The 20,076-nt window shown below is 45.8% G+C and overlaps 1 protein-coding gene across 1 annotated transcript in view; it reads left to right on the plus strand.

Annotated features, from left to right (window-relative positions):
• The first annotated feature begins 7,774 nt into the window (after positions 1-7,774).
• LOC108937960 (neural proliferation differentiation and control protein 1-like) overlaps positions 7,775-20,076 on the plus strand; it is a 40,992-nt gene continuing 28,690 nt past the window's right edge. Inside the window, exon 1 of the mRNA XM_018758204.2 lies at positions 7,775-8,333. Coding sequence (XP_018613720.2) covers positions 8,198-8,333 — 136 coding nt within the window. The 5' untranslated portion in view covers positions 7,775-8,197. The remainder of the gene's footprint in view (positions 8,334-20,076) is intronic.

Genomic DNA, 20,076 nt, shown 5'->3' on the forward strand with positions numbered 1-20,076 from the left:
CTAAATAATTTTATAATAACCCAGTATCTTTTTTTTTTTAAACTGTAGTTCGCGTTCTGTTGCAACTCTACGGGCTGCAATGGGGCAGCAGAAGCTTTAAAAGGCTGCGTCCGTGTACCACACTGCCGCAACAGCACGCAGTCGTGCGCGAGACGACGTGACGGCGCCGAACGCTGACGCGACGCGACGTGCACGTGACCGACGTCTGCCGCGGCGCGCGCTTTCAGGCGCTGATTCAGATTCCGGAAGAAGTGTGTGTGTGTGTGTTTCGTTGAAGAGAAGTGTGACGCTCTCGGAGTCGTCATACATTACTATTACTATTTTTATTGTTTTTTTTATTATCATAGAATGTATTTTAAAATCTGTTATTTATTGTAAGTCATAAAAGCGTACGTACGTACACAAAAAAAAAAGATGTTCCCGGTGTGAGTCACACTGACAAAACAATTTCAGTTTAAAAGCTCGTGAGAATTTTAACTCGTTTAATTTTTCACTTTTTCCACATGGATATAAAACTGATTATGTGAGATGCATCCTAGAGGCGTGTTGTTATGTCACTCTGCTTTTACTGTATAACACAGCTACTATTTTTACTCTCCCAGCGAGAGCAGCGTTCTAGAGAAGAGCAGATACTACAGGAGACACACACACCACTAAAAAAATCTTCTTTTTTTTATTCTTACCAGTTTGCTCTTTTACAGAAAACTTACTGCCGAATACATAAATGTAGTTTCAACTTCGACATATAAGAACTCAGATCACACAGACCTGTTGGAAAGTATGACAGTAAAATAGCGCTTAGTTTCCTTGTCGCTCTGGGCCTGTAGGAAGAAAGACTGTCAAACTGTAACTCTAATTTACCAGAATAGCTTGAGAGGAGTTTGTCAGAAAACCGCAGATCACACACACACACACACAAACGCACACTCCTTCGGACCTTCGTGGGATTTCCGCCTCTGGATTTCCAGTCACACGACCGACATAACTGCATAACATCATGTAAAGGATTTTTCTAAAATATCTTATCCTTCATGAGAAATGCTGCCCATTTGAGTTCAGTTCAATTGTTCATATTCTCCCACCCCTCGTTGCCCATAGCGGCACAGGGTTCAGGGTTCGAGTCTGGGCTTGTTCTTCACGCAGAAAATGACAAAAACAGGACAACCCCACCTGGAAAATGCCAGGTACTTTTGTTCTTGTACACTGTTCTTCTCAGGGCAACCAGTGGAAAATGAACTCACCTTCAAATAACTCCTTTTTTAAAAAATTGATTTTATTCTTTATTTGCTCCCCTGAAATTAAATATGCAAACAGGTCTGCCTGGCATGAGATTCTTAGCCTTGGGGTTGTGCTTTCAAAGCCCATGTTGGGTGACTATGTGCTTTTTAGTAGGAACTTGTCTCCCTTCCAGGAGCACTTGCATTGGGAGACCCAACAGGTGGTGTAGTGGTCACAGCCCCTGACTTTGGACTCAGAGGATCCCAGTGTGAATCCCACCTCCTGCTGTAGTACCCTTGAGCACAGTACTTACCCTGAATTCATAATTTATATAGTTTAGCGGTGTAAATGGGTAAGTAGCTGAATGTTTGTCACTCCAAAAACAAGTATCAGAAAAGGAAAGAAATGTCATTATTAAACTTGGGGCACCAAAAAGCCTTTAACCAAAAATGACCTGTTTCCTAAAGGTTTTGCTTGTACATTAGGGACAGCAGGTGGTGTATAGGTCTACACCATTGCCATACACTTGGAAGGACCTGTGTCTGAACCCCCACTGCTGCAGCCTTAATCAAGGTACTTACCCTGAACTGATGCAGTAAAAATCTCAGCTCTATAAATGGGTGAATTAGTATAAGCAGCTTAGTGTACAAACCCATAGCATTATAAGCTGCCTTGGAGAAAAGGGCCTCCTAAATCATAAATGAAGCTGAAGATGTGGGCAAAAGTGACATAGTGTACAAATTATAAAAAGTTTTATGTTGTGGAAAAATTAGAACCTTTTTTTTAATTCCCAGTATCTTCTTTCGTTACCGCAAACCCAAAAATTAATCTGGTTACCAAACAGTGGTTGTGGACCAGCATGGGTGTTTGTGACAAACACTCTCCCCCACTCCTCCCTCCCCACCTGGTCCTCACACTTCCCATGGGAGTTTTACAGGCCCTTTAGTCTGGCCCTGCAGGCACATGTGTGAGACTCCCAGGCAGCCTACCTGTGGCTCCACGGTGACTCCACAAACTGTGGGAAGACGGTTTAAACCAGCCTGTCTGTGACTCCCCACAAGAGTCGGGGGCGGGCGGGGGGGGTGCCGTGTTTTCTTTGGGGTGGATCCTCAAAGCAAAACTGATGGGAGACGCAATGGCACCTTCTCGCAGATGGTGCCAATGCATGACCTCAGAGTGTTTGGGCCCAAAGTTCTGCAGGGAAACTGGAAACGGATGAATGTAACCCTTTGTAAATTCAGTTCCCTTTAATACCAATCCATTTATCAGCATTAGTCTTTTAGATAATACATTTAAAATGCACATCTTGGATACCATAAAAGGTGCTAAACTCAGCTCCCGAATTACAGAATGAAACTGTCGGTCAAATTCATCATAATCTGCCTCTCTTCATTATCTCAGTTTATTGGGGGTAGAGGGAGGATGAGGGGGAAGGTAGTGTCTTAGGTAGGCCATTTCTTAACCGTCTGAAGGTTCCGGGTTCAAATCCATTTCTCGTCGCAGTACCCTTGATCAAGGTACTTACCCTGATTTGATATAGAAAGAGAATCTATATAAAGGGGGAAATCATTGTGAAGTTCATTATCAAGTATTATCTAATGTAAAGTTGCCTTAGATAGAGGTTTCAGAAGAAGAATAATAATTTTCCACCAAGAGCTGGTACTGATTTGACCGTTTTCGGTTCCCCCCATTGTTGTTGCAATTCTTGTAAAACTTGTCATATGTTTCAGCATTTGAGGCATTTAAATTCAGACTTAATATTGAATCTTGTTTCCAGGTGGGAAATAGATCATACAAGGCAGAGAACACAAGAATTTGTTTACACCCAGTAGTCACAATACACAATGAATTCAAGTCAGAGGATGTACTTCTAAAGTGTTTCAACAGGGGGCACCATGTCGCCACTCTAACCTCAGACTGCCAGGTATCTGCACTTCAATACAAGCTTCCCCAGCTTAGAAGGCCCAGTTCTTTCTTTGAAATTATCCTGTTACACTGCATTTATTTATTCATCTGATGCTTTTCTGTAAAGCGACATACAACGTTCAGCAACTTACAATTACTTCTCCATTTATAGGGCTGGGTAGTTTTACTGGAGTAACAGAGGTGGCACGGTGGCACAGCAAGTAGTGCTGCTGTCTCGTAGCACCTGGGTGGTGTGAGAGAACGTGGTTTGATCCCTGCTTAGTCTGTGTGGAGTTTGCATGTTCTCCCTCTGTCTTTGTGGGTTTCCTCTGGGTGCTCTGGTTTCTTCCCGCAGTCCAAAGACATGCTGTTCAGATTCCCCCATAGTGTGTGAGTGTCACAGAGGGAGTGTGTTCCATTGATGTACAGATGAGTGACCCATTGTAAGTAGTGTATCCAGCAGCGTAAGTCAGCTTGGTGAATAAGGTGTGTGGGCTAGTAACACTACATAGTATCCATTGTAACTTGCTTGGAGAAAAGTGAATAAATGTAAATGTAATGCAGCGTAAGTACCTTGCTGGAGGTGAGACTTGAACCCGCAACCTTTGGGGTCCAAAGGTAAAAGTACTAATCACTATGTTGCCAGCTGTCTCTATTAAAGGTGTACTGTTATTTTAAGACTTGTTCTCTCACTTATTGGGTGGGAATCTCCTGTTATTTTTTTTTTCCTCTCTGGATGTACAGTTGTGAGGAAAAATCTGTGAATCCTTTGAAATAATCAGTATCTTTGCATGAAATACTCCTCAAATATGATCTACTATTCATCCAAGTCATAATAGTGAACATCCAATTAAATAAATACTGCATGGAAAATGATACCTTATATCCTTATTGAACATATTAGTAAAATATTTCAAGGATGGGAAAAGCATAATTTTAAGAAATGTGTGGAAGCTCTGGGGGGGTGTGGTGGTGCAGTGGTACAGCGGGTTGGACCAGGTCCTGCTTTCTGGCGGGTCTGGGGTTCGAGTTCCACTTGGGGTGCCTTGTGATGGACTGGCATCCCGTCCTGGGTGTGCCCCCTCCCCCTCTGGCCTTACGCCCTGTGTTGCCGGGAAGGCTCTGGTTCCCTGTGACCCTGTATGGGACAAGCGGTTCCGAAAATGTGTGTGTGTGTGTGTGTGTGTGTGGAAGCTCCTGTAGCAACAATAATGTCATTGACACACTTCCTGTAGCTCTTGATCAGACCTGCACATTATGACTTATAATAACTTAGATGATACACTGTATATAAATAAAGAACATTGGTTGAGTACCCTGAAATGTACTTTTTAATGCACGCTTTGAAATTTATAGTTTTAATAACATGTATACCCTTATGCTAGCATGAACAAAGCCTTGCAATCAAACAAAGATCATCAAGTATGGAACATGTTTGCACCTCTACTGGACAAGCAGTTTTTAACCATAAATGAATGAACGGAAGTATTGCAGTAAGAGACATGCTATAAATAATATGTCAGTGTTATCACTGCCATGTATAAAATACCTTTTTTCTTTTGGATCTCTAATTAATTTTAGGTGATACATTTTTTGCTCGGGAACCGATTTTTTCCCATTAGAACAGTTTTCATTTGATGCCCTCGCAACAGGCATTTACCTAATGGGGTGATTTCACCAAGCAATGGTGCACTTACCTGAAGGGCAGCAGTGATCACAATGGCTAGGGACGCTGAATTATAACGTGGAGGTTCTCTTTTCTTGTCTCACTAGGACTTACCCTGTAGTCCATGGACCCTTTGGGTATTTATTGCTTCTAAATAACAATCTTACTACATAAAGGTCATAGTAATAAAAAATATTACTATCCAATTATTATCAACATAATTCTTTGCCAAAACAATCAAATTTCACATACACACATTTTCAGAACCGCTTGTCCCATACGGGGTCACAGGGAACCGGAGCCAACCCGGTAACACAGGGCGTAAGGCCGGAGGGGGGGGACACACCCAGGAGGGGACGCCACTCTGTCGTAAGGCACCCCAAGCGGGACTCAAACCCCAGACCCACCAGAAAGCAGGACTGTGGTCCAACCCACTGCGCCACCCCACCCAATTGAATTTTGCTGATACAAATTCAGTTCAACATGATCTCAGATTTTATTTATGGACAGTTTTCTAGGAAAGGTCTTTAGTTTTAATCACAGTTATGCAGGTGTCTGTGGACCGCTAAAGGTTACCACATTAATACTGATTATAATTTTAATATTAGAATGGTAAACCTTGCTGTTGGTACTTGACCTGATTGCTCAGGTATTGTCAGATAGGCAAATAATAACAATTCACATCTACTGTTATGAAAGACACTCAACTTTAAATAGTGTCCATGGTCATTTGTAATTTGATGTCAGCTGAAACTGACAAGAGGGAAGTTATTCAGCACAAATTCAAATGAGACATATAATTAATCACAAATTGCCCACATGGTGGCTGGGGAATGCTGTATGTGATAATGAATGCCCTTTTATAATGATTGCCCTGCTTAATGGCTTTGCATATTTCACTCCAGTTTGAATGACGAATTTAAGACCAGCCAATTTAATGAATGACACAGTGTTTAAATGACTCACGCAATGGGCCGTCACAAAGTGCAGGCCCTATTTTTTCGCCTGATGGCGGTCAGGGTTGGGCAGCAGCACTTCTCAGTTAGGGCAATTCAAACGTACTGGAGGAAATCATGAAGCTACTTTACAGTTATTCATTTAGCTGATGTTTTTCCTCCAATACAACTTATAACATTCAGCTACTTTACGATTATTTAACCATTTATACAGCTGGATAATTTGACGGGAGCAATTTAGGGTAAGTGCCTTGCTCAGGGGTACTGCAGCCAGAGGTGAGATTCAAACATGAATCCTTTGGGTACAGAGGCAGCAGCTCTAACCACTAAAACACCAGCTGTCCTGCTTTCACACTGAACTCCCATGATCAAGAGGCCCATCGCAGAAGTGCAGCACATAATGCAGGGAACACCCTAAATGGAATGTCAGTCCATCACAGGACAGTCACACATCCATTCACACCAATATATACACTACTGATAGTTTAGAGCCATCAATTCACCAGAAACACTTGTCTTTGGACTGTGGGAGGAAACCAGAGCACTTGGGGGGCCCCACAAAACTACAAGAGGATAATGGAAACTCCACACAGACTGATTGGATTGAGTTGAACCTACAGCACTGGGGCACCAGTGCCGCCTGCTGCACTATTGGTCCTATGAATGTGATCCTATTTATATTATTTATTCTGTTTCAAGAGGGGCTCTATCAAGTGCTCTGGTAGTGCAGCAGGCTTGTCTAGGTCCTGCTCTCTGGTGGGTCTGGGGTTCAAGTCCTGCTTGGGGTGCCTTGTGACACATTGGTGTCCCATCCTGCGTGTGTCCTGCATTGCTGGGTTAGGCTCCAGCTCGCTATAACCCTGCTTGGGAAAGGTGGTTTCAACGTGTGTGTGTGTGTGTTTTGAAAGTATTCCAGATTTTATTTTTTATCATCGAAAGCTTCTTTTGATAAAGTGCTTCAAAAATGTTCAAATCCTCAAAAAAACTGATAAATCGTATCACAAACACAACGTGTCAAAATAATGAAATTGTTACTCATTCCTGACTGACTGCACGCTCATCCACCCACATAACAAAAATATAGCAGCATATGAAAATAGGTGCCTTTTGCACACATAATGGGATTTTGGATGGATATGGTGGGATTTTTGCCTGTATTATGAGCCATTCTTACCGCAATACCAAATTTGACTTATGCAATAACAAAGATGTTAAATTGCACTGTAGGCCTATATTAGCTGTACTGTTTTGAAATGCTAATAAGTGGGTACTGTGCAATAATTATTGTCACAAATATGATAAATATGGAGCTGTGATTTTTTTTCATAAGAAAGTCTTAATTTTGGTATATTATCGTTTTCCAAGTTCAGCAAGTGGGTTAATGTCATGAAATCATTCCTTGAATTAGAAACAATGATAAATTGACCCCTGAGCCCCGCCCACTAAGTAAGATAGCAGGGCTCTCTTAAAGTGACAGTACATCCTCAGCCTACCGAATTTAACAAATGAGCAGAAGAATCCCTCAAGTTCACATTGCAAAAATAAGGAAATATGGCAGAGCTGCCCTGAGAGACAACTGACAGCTCATAAAATTATGAGCTGTCAGTTGTCTCTCAGGGCAGCTCTGCCATATTTCCTTATTTTTGCAATGTGAACTTGAGGGATTCTTCTGCTCATTTGTTAAATGATGATATGTGTAAATTGGAGAAGGGTGACAAAGACAATCCAACAATCCAATATTTTCGATAAACAGTACTGAGCAACAATACAATTAACAATACCATTTTAAAAATACAATACCCAACAACGGTATATTTTCATATAATATGTAATAAATAAAGCGTTTATATTCTTTATTTAACTGTATTAAATATGATTGTTGCATTAAAAATGATTTTTTTCTGCATCATTACCGCATAAGAGCATTGTTATATCTTATAACTTAATAAATCGCGCGACGAGTGAACTCGGCCAAATCCTAACGTGGCACGCGCGCACCCTTTTCGGCTATAAACTCCGCCCCCGTGTCTCCACCCACGCCCCCTTCTCCCCACCGCCGGGGCACCTGCACTGGCGAAAGCGTCGTGACGACACGACTCTCCGTGCCGCGTGCCTCCCGCTGCTGCAGACTCGCGCTGTCAGAGCCGCGCGCCTCCTCCTCCTCCTCCTCCCCCTGCTCCTGCTCCTGCTCCTGCTCCTGCTCCTGCTCCTGGTCCGCACGCCAGTCCTGCGCGCCGCCGCATCATCCGCGATCGCGTCCGTGTCGGCGCTTCTCCGCGGTCTCGCAGCTAGAGCCCGGAGCCCCCTCGCCTCGGTCGGTGCGGGAAAGAGTGGACCTCGGCTCGGCGGCGGGGCTCCGGTACCTTGGACAGGGAGGGACCGGGGGGGTATGAACAGCCCCTGGCCCCCGCGCCCGATCGCGCACCCGGCTTGAGCAGCGCTCCGCAGGAGGATGCTGTCCCGCAACGGCGGCAGCGGCGGCGGCGGCGCGGGGCTCCTCAGGCTCGGCGGGTCCCGGCTGCTCCGGCTGCTCCGGCTGCTGCCGCTGCTGTGCGCCACCCTGGTGGCCATGGGCGGCGCTCTGCCCGGTAAGACGCCCGAAACGCGGCGCCGCTCCTTCTTCTTGACACTGCGGCGCCTGCAGAATGAAAGGAGGGAAGATGCGTGATGATCCTCATTATAATTATAATAAGACCGAAAATGTACCGAGGCTGACGACGGTCTCACTGCGGTGACGATCGCGTGACGACGGACGGGGGGTCGTGGAAACGCTCTTTGTTGAATCTTCCTTCGGTCGCTCGTTTTCGGCTGCGCTCAGAATCATCATGAGTTCCGAATTATTATTGGCTCGCGCTGAAATTGTCAACATCAGAACTGCATGACACACACGTCCCCTGCGAAATTGTGTCTTTTTCAGTTTTGTAAAGGCTTGCTTCGTTGTTTCATCAACGTATCCACTTCTTACATTATTATTATTATTACTATTATTATTATTTATACACATACAGTAGAACGTACTGTAGAGTTGTTTTCTGGCATATTCATATCGTGACAAAGCAGAGGGCGAAGAAATCTGTTTAACAAGTTGTTTTTCCATCAGTTTCCTCCTCAAACTGTGTTATTTATTTATTTAAAAAAAAATGTTATTTATATATATAAATAACATGTTTTCTCATAAATAACACTGTAATACAGCAGCGGCGTTAACAATGTAAGGTGCACAGATCCCTTGTTTATATGTACATGTGTATGTACAGTATATATATATATATACTGTATGTATAAACAATTTACATAAAACAAGGTCCTGTGCACATGTGTTACTGTCACACCAGAACAGAGGGGATTTCAGTGTTTTGTTGCCATTTGGAGACATTTCCCTTTCTAATAAAATTAATTTTACAGTGTAAAGAGCTCTCGATAGAATGCTGTGCAGTGATGACCTCTCACGTCGCTTTTTCATTACATTAAGGCATCCGGCATCGGCCGGGTCCGCCGCGTTGCGTCCTGGGTTCAACTCCCCGGAGCTGCCACGCACCCCGTGCATCCACTGTGAAATACAATGTTTTACTGCTTTCAGAGGCTGCGTTCAGGCTCCGACGTGCATATTCATCATAGCCGCACAATATTTATCATGCCTGTCAGCGTGAATGCGGCGTTCTCTCCAGCCCAGGTGATTATATTACAGGCCTGCTGTGTGCTCTGATGTCACCGGCGCACATGTGATGTTGAGACAATAGCGAGGGCTGCCAGTGTCAACATCACCCAGGCCGAAGTGGCTCGACGAGATGAGAAGTGCGGGAAAGAAACAAGCCGAGTGTCCCGTGCTTCCGCGTGAAGGGTGGGGCGGATGTATCCTGTTAACCCCCGTGATGAAACCTGAGCGTGTGCATGTTTTTCTTCAAAATGAGACGGCACGTGTAAGTTGTGTATGGTACCCGGGGCTGTCATTGTTAGTCTGAAGGTCTCTTGTTTGAATTCCCCTCCTGTCGTAATACCCTGGATCAAGGAGCTTACCCTGAATTGATACAGTAAGAATACCCTGCTGTATAAATGGGTCAATTATTGGAAAGCTGATTACCTAACACTGTAAATTATCTTTGACAAAGTTGAATGCTAGGTTAAGACTAATAAGAACAAAATATATGTGAGCATAGTACACCCTGACAATTCTTCCTTGTGGGGACACTCAAAGGAAAGGTTTTCACATCAGCTGGTATAAAAGGTCGGCGTGCAAACGCTTTTTGTTGTCTATTTTCATATGCTTACGGTCAGTGTTGGGATAGGAACCAATTACTGTGTTAAAGTCAGTATTCAGAACACACTTGGACTCTAAATCTCGTTTGATATGAACACGAACACGTCCAGCCCATCGTGTGCTCCAATGCAGAGTGTCTAGTCCTGTAGAAACATAGTTAAACACTCCAACAGAGGATGTGATCTTCAGGTGAACAGCTAGCTTTGCGTTGCCCTCGGTATGTTTTCCTTCAACGACCATGTGCGTGTATGTGTGTTTGTGTATGAGTGTGGGCACCGTTTTGTCTACAGTGGATTATCATCCTGTCCGTAGTGTTCTATGGATTATGTTTCTGAGGAGAGACTCCACATCATTGCAGCACTGCTTGGGTTGGTGATTGTTGGGAATGGATGGATGGATGGATGGATGCATGATGGATGCATGGATGGATGCATGGATGGATGGATAGATGGACGGATGCATGGATGGATGGATGGATGGATGGATGGATGGATGGATATCATGCGTATGCTCTCCCCATACTTGAGCCTATACAACTTTCCAGGCATGTTTTCTACGGTATTGTACTCGAGTTATGATCAATACAAACCTTTCTGTGGTTCTTTTTGGCTTGGAGTCTCTAGAAGAATCCCACCTGGCCATTTGCATGAGGTCATCATTGACTAACACTCTGTGGGTGCTAATGAACTGCACTGAGAGCTGGAGGCTGGGAGGAGAAGAGATGCTACGAACAGCTGACATGGTACCAAACAGGCTGGTAGACCTTTTCATGTGCATTTCTGAAAGCTCCCCTCCCTGGTCTTCGTTACGGTTTTAATAATGGGCATATAGAAAATACGCAGATATGGAAATGTCCCTTAGTTCCTCAAAAGAAATTACATCTTGGGCTGTTGCCTTGAACCCGAGCTGCAAAGTGAGAGACGTTGTTAAAGAAAAAATGCACAGGGAGGAACATGTGTAAAACTTCAGTGCTCAGATTTTACATAACTAATTATATATTGTGCTAATTGGATCATGTCAGTCATGCAATGTTGGCGTGGGGCATAATGTATATTTTATCATGTCATCATCGATTTTAATCCAACATTACTGATTATGATTGCTTCGTAATAGATACTTATGTCCAATTTATATCCAGTAATCTTAAGGCTGATGAGGAAGAACATGCGTGAAATTGCGTTTCGGAATCTTGTTAACGCGTGGAAATTTTCACTGCTCTGAGTGCTGGAATGGAGGAGTTCCCCCGAAAGCTGTCCAAACCCTTTTTTGGGGGAAACCTTGAGGCTGGTGTTGGCGGTCAGCTGTGGGGATGACTGACTGGTTGATTTCATTGACTTATGATACGTGGACCAATACTGTGATTTTTAGGTTAATACTGACCAGAGGGAGACCAAAATCCACATAACTTTTACTTTCCATTCTTTTCTTCGTTCTCCTCGATGTAAGCTTATATTGGGGCAGCAGGTAATGTGGTGGTTAAGGGCACTCCCATCCAATCAACGGACCAGGGCTGAAGTCCCTGTTCCGGCTTCGGTGCCCTCGATCAAGGTATTTAGCATGAATTAATAGAATTAAAATTACGGTCCCATCCATCCAGTTGCAATAACTGCTTGTTCTGAGCTGGGTCGTGGTGAAGTGGATCCTATCCTGGAAGCGTTGGGCACAAGGCCGAGGAGGGTACACCCTGGACAGGATGCTAGTCCATCAGAGGGTAACCACACACACACACACACACACACACTAAGAAAATGTGGCATCACCACTTCACTTGAATTGCATGTCTTTGGACTTTAAGTTGCTTTGGGCAAAGGTGTCAAATCATAGATATATTTATTTGTAATTTTACCAAAAGTGTCACGAATAACACACCTTTATTACCTCGGTATTTACTGAAGCATCCGCCTTACACCCTTCAAGACCTGCTGGAGTGTATAAGTTCTCACTCTGATCATCAGTTCATAGGTCGTTGGAGGTTTTGTCCTTTAAATTTCCCTTGCGTCAACCCTGCATTACTGCACACGGTCCTTTATCTGGAGCCGGAGTGTAACCCTAACCCTGACCCTCCTGTTTTCAAAGGAGTGCTGCGACAGTCTGGGCAGTGTCCCATCGCCTCCTGGGACCCGTGTCCCTAGCCATGGCCACGTTGGAGGCAGATCTGCAAAGACGCGAGAGCGGACTCCCGCACCCCTGCGCAGCGCTTCTCCAAACACGCACGCGCACAGACGGAGAGATTACTCTAATCCTGAGTGGTCAGGTGTCGTTTGGCAGCCGGAGGCGGAGCCTGTCGGCACCCTCTTGCGCAGGCATTTCAGTGGCGCAATGGAAAGAAGCTGTCGGCAGAAGAGCGGGAATAGACTGCGGCACGTTCCGTTCTGCACGTCGAGGGTCGCGCGCCGCAGCTCCGTGGAGACCGGCCTCTCGCTTTCGGCTCTCATACGGCCTCTTGTTTTTTCTTTTTCTTCCTTCTCCACATCCCTGCCTGCACGCACAGCTCCCCGCAGCGCATACCTGCACGCGCACTTCTCAGTAAGCGGCTGGCGAGCGCTATTGCAGTTAAATAATGGCTTTTTTGCAAGTGCTGGAATTTTTTTTTTTTTTTATTAGATTTCTGTTTTCAATCCGGTGGGAGGTGTTAGTCGGATATAGCCAATTGTCATGTGATAAATCCAACACAATGTGTGAGTAATTATGGAATTTTGAACAATTAGGCCTTTAAATGAGGACAAAAATGACGTGGTTTTGACACTTCCAAGATGTGCCTCGCCGGCTAGCGCTGGATCATGACTGCAACGGAACGGTTATAATCTGGTTTGTGGATTTGCTAAATTAAAGTAACAAAGGCATGAAATAATGACCGAAAAAATGTGCTTTTGGCTCAGGATGCAGAAGAAAATGCGTAGGCAGCTTGCCCTATGGCTGATGAAGGGAAGGAAAACCCCGGGCTCTTCTTGGGATAAAATATGCTGAGGACATTTGCCTTATCCCTCGCATTGACAGGGAATCCCCTTTGTTAAAGACTCCTTTTTTAATTAAAAAAGCAAAAGTGCAGTAACACAGCTCCACCCACCACAAAGCGCTTGTGCAAAGGGGCACAAACAAATACAGCCTCTTCGCACGATGTCAAAATAAATGCGGCAAATCCTCTGACCGCGCGAGCGCAACTGCGCGCCTCGCCGAGCGACTGCGGCAGGGCTTTGTGCCACGGCCGAGCGCGAGAGGTAACGAGATTAGGAACCGGGGGCGAGGAGAATAGCAGCGCTTCGGCGGGGAACGGAGCCCTCTGACTCATCCTCCTTTTCCGGCCACGTTTTTCGTGGCGCGTGGCGAGTTCTGGAGAGTGGTGACAGATTTTATTTGCCGGTCGATTCCTAGTGCTTTTTTGCAAAGTGGTTAAATTGGGGATTTTCTAAATAACATTTTTATTGTCTGTATTCCTTCGCAGTGTGGAATACTGACTATGCGGCATCTTAGACTGGGTCATGAAAACATGTTCTACTTTTACATTTATATATTTAGCAAACCCGGGTCCTTCAATTGCAAGGTGACTGATCTAACCACTGCATTGCCTGCATATACATACCATTTACACACATTACGTCTATTTATTTAGCAGATACTTTTCTCCAAAGCGACTTCCAATGTTATGAGCCCACACACCTTATTCACCGCGGTGACTTACACTGCTAGATACACTACTTACACTGGCTCACTCATCCATACATCAGTGGAACACACACACTCTCTCTGTCACTCACACACTGTGGGTGAACCTGAACAGCGTTTCTTTGGATTGTGGGAGGAAACCAGAGCACCTGGCGGAAACCCACGCAGACATGGGGAGAACATGCAAACTCCACACAGTTTTGATGCTGTTCCTTATAGATTTCGGCTGAGAGCATTCAGTGCATGGACTAGATGTCTACAGGTCATCCCACCCTCACTGAGCTGAATCCAGAGCACCCTGATTGGCTTCTGGCCAACCCTTCCAACTACACTCCTTGTTCTCCCTTCAAAGGGTCCTCTTCACTGGCAACCAGGCCCCTCGATAGCCTCTGGGTGTTCCTAGCTGAGCATGTCGGCTGGTTCCTGAGGAAGAGATCAGATGTTTTTCTTCCAGGAACAAGAAAGAATACATTAAAAAAATCAAACAAAAACAGTGGCTGGCACTCTGATTTCAGGATTGGCTCAATCTTTGAAGCAAGGATGGCTAGATCCCATGTGTAGGGCACGTAAACACCATCGAAGGTCCCCGATGTAACGAGAGCCTTTATAGAACAACACATCATAATCAGAAATCCACAACGAGCACCTGGTTGACAGAGCGCAGAGGGTAACGAACACCAAGCTGACTCCGAGCGGATGAGCGGAATCCATGCAGGGGCGTTGTGAAAATACGCTTATGCAACCCAGAGGAGGCCTATTGATCGCCCCGATGCCGTGCAGCAAGCACTCGAACCTGTTGTGTTGGTGTTCCTGAAGCGGGGGAAGAAGACAGTGCAACCTGGGCAGGGCTGTCCAGCGCTGTGGGATGTATGTTCTATGAGCTGCACATGATTAACAAGCCCGCAGTACTGAAGAAACAAGAAACATGTCCCTGATCTTTGACGTCTTTGGCCGTGTTTGGCAGCTGATGCCAGAGCATCCGTAGATATCATAGCCTAACCTCCCCAACATTCCTGCTGGGAGCGAATTACAGTTTTTACCTGTTTCTACAGCTCGGTGCTTTATTGCAGCAACCCAGTGTAAGGACTTTGCTGAAGAGAACTAAAGTAGAGCAGGGCCCCTTCGAGGATATTCACGTTTCAAGGGCAGGTTCTTAACCGCTCTATGCGGTTGTGAATGCAAAGGGGCCTCAGGTGGATGGCAGTGGCACTGAGTGGACAGTGCAGTGTTTGTACACCCATTCCGCACGAGAGAACCTTACACTTTTCTTTTGCTAGGAAAGTGTTCCATCCATGCTGTTGCTAGCATGAAGGCACAATGCCATTGCCCAACGCCAACAGTGGAGAACAGCTTGGAGCCTTTTCATTTCCCACCGATGTATGACTGAATAGCCCATTGGGTCATTTCAAAGGTTTATCTACAGTGCTGCCATTCTGTTCAAAAGATACCAGGAAATGTCAAGGATTACATTCCTGGCTGGTGGTCCTGGCTTGCTCGTCACAGCTGTGAGCACCCATCATGTTGCCAACGCAACCTATGACCCTGAAGGACTGGTTCAGCTACCAGATGGAAGGCTGTATAGGACTACTGGCTTCACTTTTTGGACCAACTGCTTGTCCCGAGCAGGGTCACAGCAAACCGGAGCCTAACCTGGCAACACAGGGCACAAGGCTGGAGGGGGGAGGGGACACCCCCTGGACAGGACACCAGTCCAACACAAGGCACCCCAAGCAGGACTCAAACCCCAGACCCATCAGAGAGCAGTACCTGGCCAAACCCACTGCACCACCATGCCCCCCATGCAAATATCAGTTTACATTTAGTTATTGAGCAAATGCTTTTCTCCAAAGCAATTTCCAACGAGGTCTATGTAGTGTTATCATTCCACACACCTTATTCACCGCGGTGACTTACACTGCTAGATACACTACTTGCACTGGGACACTCATCCATACATCAGTGGAACACACACACTCTCTCTCTGTCACTCACACACTATGGGTGAAGCTGAACAGCATGTATTTGGACTGTGTGAGGAAACCAGAGCAAACCCGCACAGACGTGGGGAGAACACGCAAACCCCACACATACTGAGCAGGAATCAAACCCACATCCTCTCACACCACGCAGGCACCGTGAGGCAGCAGCGCTACTTGCCGTGCCACCGTGCTCCGCTCGTCAAACAGCAGTTTGCAATGACTCATGCTGATAAGGGTCACTGCAGTTGGTCCTGCTGTCTAAGTAAAGTCGAGCCACCCAAGAACCTGCGAACGACTAATGAACGTAGGAAATGGGAGCTCTTGATCCGGCTGCTATTTTCTCGTTGTACGTGGAAAACGGCAGTTGGCCGGCTGAACCACCCGCCCTAGTAAAGATAAGGCACGCTTTCAAGTGATGGGAAAACATGATGCCCCTTGATAGTTGCTTGCCGTTTCAGGAAGCGGGAACTGTGTTGAGTGGTTCATGGAACAAGGGTGCTAATGAGCTTTAGAGAGTTTGGTTCTTCCTGTATTCACACACCATCAGACAGGTGGCTCCATGCTGCTGCCACCTGCGTGTTTCCACGAGTCCGAGTGCGACTGACACCAAGTGTTCCAGTTATCCATATGGAATTTTTTCCTTATTTGCCCATTTAAACAAAATACCCACAGTCGGTGGACCCTTGTCTACTGGTCTCGGGTTCTAAACAAAATCCAGTTAACCCACTTTTTAAATGGATGTTTAGGTCTGAACTTCATACTAACCAAAATGCTGTGCTGGGGTGGGTCTGGTTTGGATTTTCTAGTTACAAGGTCAGTGGTGTGTCTCGAGGATGCGTTGAGCTACTCAGATATGTATGTTGACCCAATAATCTATTTAAATGGGTGTAGTAGGAATAAGCAGGCTGATCATTTTGCCAAATGCTGAACGATACGCACTATATAAACAGGCCACACTGCAATATGAGTATGCAGAAGTAAGGGGAAAATGCTTCAAACAGTCTATATAGCATATCTGATCCTTTGTCACAGAAGTCTGTATTGTGGTCAATATTTACACAATCCACCAGTTATAACCCTCATTTACTTTGTGCCAGAATTTCATAGGGTTCATCTGTGTACGTACAACTGTGCGTTGCCAAATAAGTGAAAACCAGGTGTAAATGAACCAGTCATTACCTGGTTAATGTCCAGAGTTAATAACCAGAATGCTCCCAGTAAAAGCCCTTGTCCTCTAACAGCAATATACTGTATATATACATTTATATGTGTGTGTATGTATATAATATGTTCAGTATTATTTAAAACAATATCTTTGTGCTAAAATTATTTGTAATTGAACACCAAATTATATACATATACAAAATATATATATAGCGGGGGGGTGCGGTGGCGCAGTGGGTTGGACCGCGCCCCCATCACATATATACAGTATATGTTCTTTATAAATTGGAGCCACACCGTTTTCGTGTCATAATACTGTGCACATAGTGCCAAACACAGATTTTGGAATAATGCGCCGAAATGGTAATGAGTAAAAAAACGGCTCCAGAAGACTGATGAGCTACCGAGGCTTGTAAATAACGTCAGTGCAATTTTTTTCAATTCTAAATGGCATGTTCCCCACGTAGCGAATAATGACCATGTGGGGAAGGTGAATTAGAGCCAGGAACGAGCGGTGCATGCGGGACCAGGTGAAGGCGGCCAGTGGAGGCCGTCGATGTAATGTCCCCTGCATGATCTGCACACCCTTCATGTGGGCATGACTAACTCTGCTTTCTGTAACTATAATTCTGTGCAGTGCGCTAGTGCGCTGGCTCTTGGCCATCGTGATGCGCCGCTCAGGACGTTTGCTGCAGCGAGAGAGCAATTTAGGATGAATCAGACAAGCGTGCTGCTCAAACAAACCCGCTTTCTGTCGGTCAGCGACCGCCATGCACCAGTACTCGGACCCTTCCTGGAAACTGGGGGTGTACCTAGGAGGAGAAACCTGCTCGCGTGGATAAGCCTTAGTAAGAGAGAACAAATACGGTGCCGGCTTCCTGTTTATAGCCACAGTAAGGAAGTCCACATAATGGGACTGAATTCCTAGATTTCCTCTGTGGTTTGTCTGCTTGGAGGCTCTCAAAAGTTGGCCGCCAGCGGGAGCCCATTAAGCTTGTTAGGGTCTATTTGTAATTAACTGGCAGGAGCGTATGATAGATAGTGGGACGAGAATTCTGCCATCATTATCCCCTCATTATCAATGAACCTTATTCTAGGCAGGGTCGCGGTGATTCGGATCCTATCCTGGAGGCATAAGGAGCTCGACTAGGCAGGGTGCACCGCTGCAGCCCGCTGCAGGGAAACTGCCATTACGGTTCAACAGTTTCCAGTTTGGGATAACAGAGTAAGGTTTGCCACCCTGAGACGAACTGCCGGTCTGCCGTTAAAAGAACCGCTGCGGTTATTCCGCAGCACTGGCAAAATCGTGGCTCTGCAGCTGTAACTGTGCACCCGGATGCCGAGCCACCTGCGGCGTGCGAAGAACACGGTCTGCTGTCCCGCAGGGCATCTGGGCGGGCGTGGGAGGCGTTGTGGACGGCCGTGTCTCATAGCAAGTGAGCAACATCTAAAATCGCGTGAAAATTTAAAGAAAAAAAAAAAAGATGGCTCATCTGTTCTGGCAGTCTACTTTTTGTGTTGTTATGTAACAGCATACATAACTTTGGTTGCGACGGGGTAGCTGTACATCAGAGAAGGCCTCGGCGAGAATCAACCTTTTTGATTATAAGGTTTCGCAGAATTACCGTACGGGACAGCGTCAGCGATAAAGAGGGATGTTTCCTCGCGCTGGCGCAACAGAGCACTGCAGGAACATCCGGCAGGAGTTCAACCAACCAATCAATCAATATCAACAACCGCTTGTCCCAAGCGGGGTCACGGCGAGCCGGAGCCTAACCCGGCAACGCGGGGCGCGAGGCTGGAGGGGGGGGAGGGGACACAGCCAGGACGGGACGCCGGTCCATCGCAAGGCACCCCAAGCGGGGCTCGAACCCCAGACCTGCCTCACAGCAGGCACCGGCTGAACCCGCCGCAGGCAGGAGTTTAAATTAAGTTCAAGTCGGTGTATCCCCGTCACGATTTGGTGAGCGCAACCCTGGCTATAGACACCATGACGGTAAATAACTGCCGTAACCCTAACCAGACAGTAAAGGAACGAGCGGCTTGAGTGTCAGCCGGTAGCACAGTGGTTAGAGCAGCTTCCCTCACACCCCCCAGATCACAGGTTTGAATCCTAGCTTCAACTCTAGTACCCTGAAACGAGGTGCTTACCTGAAGTTGCTTCTGTAAAATTACCCAGCTGTATAAATGGGCAAATAATGGTTGGTAGATTAACATTGTGAGTTGCTTTAGAGAGAAGTGTCAGTTTGATAAGTACATGTATTCTGGTGCCCTCCCTCCCATGAAATGGCCAGCGGGGGGAAAGTGCAGTAGATGCTGCAGGTTCACGATATGTAACGCTGTTCTGCCTTTGTGTGCACAGGAAAGGTACTGAACCGGATCTTCAGTAAACAGCCAGCAGCTGTGTAACTGGGGCGAAACTGCAAACTGTAAGCAACAAACTCCGTTGAGGTAGAAGCGGAGGGGAGTTTTCACTTAATTTCTTCTACTTTGTTTTTACACGAAAAAACCCTGCATGCAGCTGCTTCGGTAATGTATCCTGGTGTACATGGTAGTATATGACAAATTGACTTTACGGGTGGTCCCTGATTTACGATGGGATTACGTTCCATGAAACCCATCGTAAGTTGAAAATATCGTAAATCGAAAATGCATTTAATACACCTAATACACACCTCTGCGTGACAGACCGGAAGATGGGCATCGCCGCCGCTGTCCAGTATCACGATATTGCTCCGCGTATCGCTTGCCTGGGAAAAAAAACTCAAAATTCAAAATTCTCTATGACCAGCTCACCATCGTAAAGTCGATAAAATCGTTAAGTCGAATCATCGGAAATCGGGGAGCATCTGTACTCAAAAATCACATCCGCATCTGCGTCTCTCCATCTGTTGGTTGTACTGCGCTTTTCTGTTGTTTCCTGAGATGTATGTCGCTTTGGAGACGGTAAATGTAAATGCACTAAAGCAGATGATAAATTGCGTACCACCATCAAAACCTTGAAAATGCGGAGAGAAGTCTTTTCTTTGCTGCGACATCCCATCAGCGAGTTCGGCAAGGAGCCGTCTGCGACTGCTAAATATTTGATCGTGAGCGATGTCCTTATTCTTTGTGCTGCAGGCGACTTCAGCAAGCGACCGGAATAAAAAGAGAGGAGCACGGAACGTGCAAGAAGGATAGGGCGGCAAGGGAAGTCTTGGAACATTAAGGACAAATTGAGAATATGGGGGCAGGAGGGAAATATTCTACAACGTTAAGGAGAGAATG

This window comes from Scleropages formosus, chromosome 17, assembly GCF_900964775.1.
Source record: "Scleropages formosus chromosome 17, fSclFor1.1, whole genome shotgun sequence".
NCBI lineage: Eukaryota > Metazoa > Chordata > Actinopteri > Osteoglossiformes > Osteoglossidae > Scleropages > Scleropages formosus.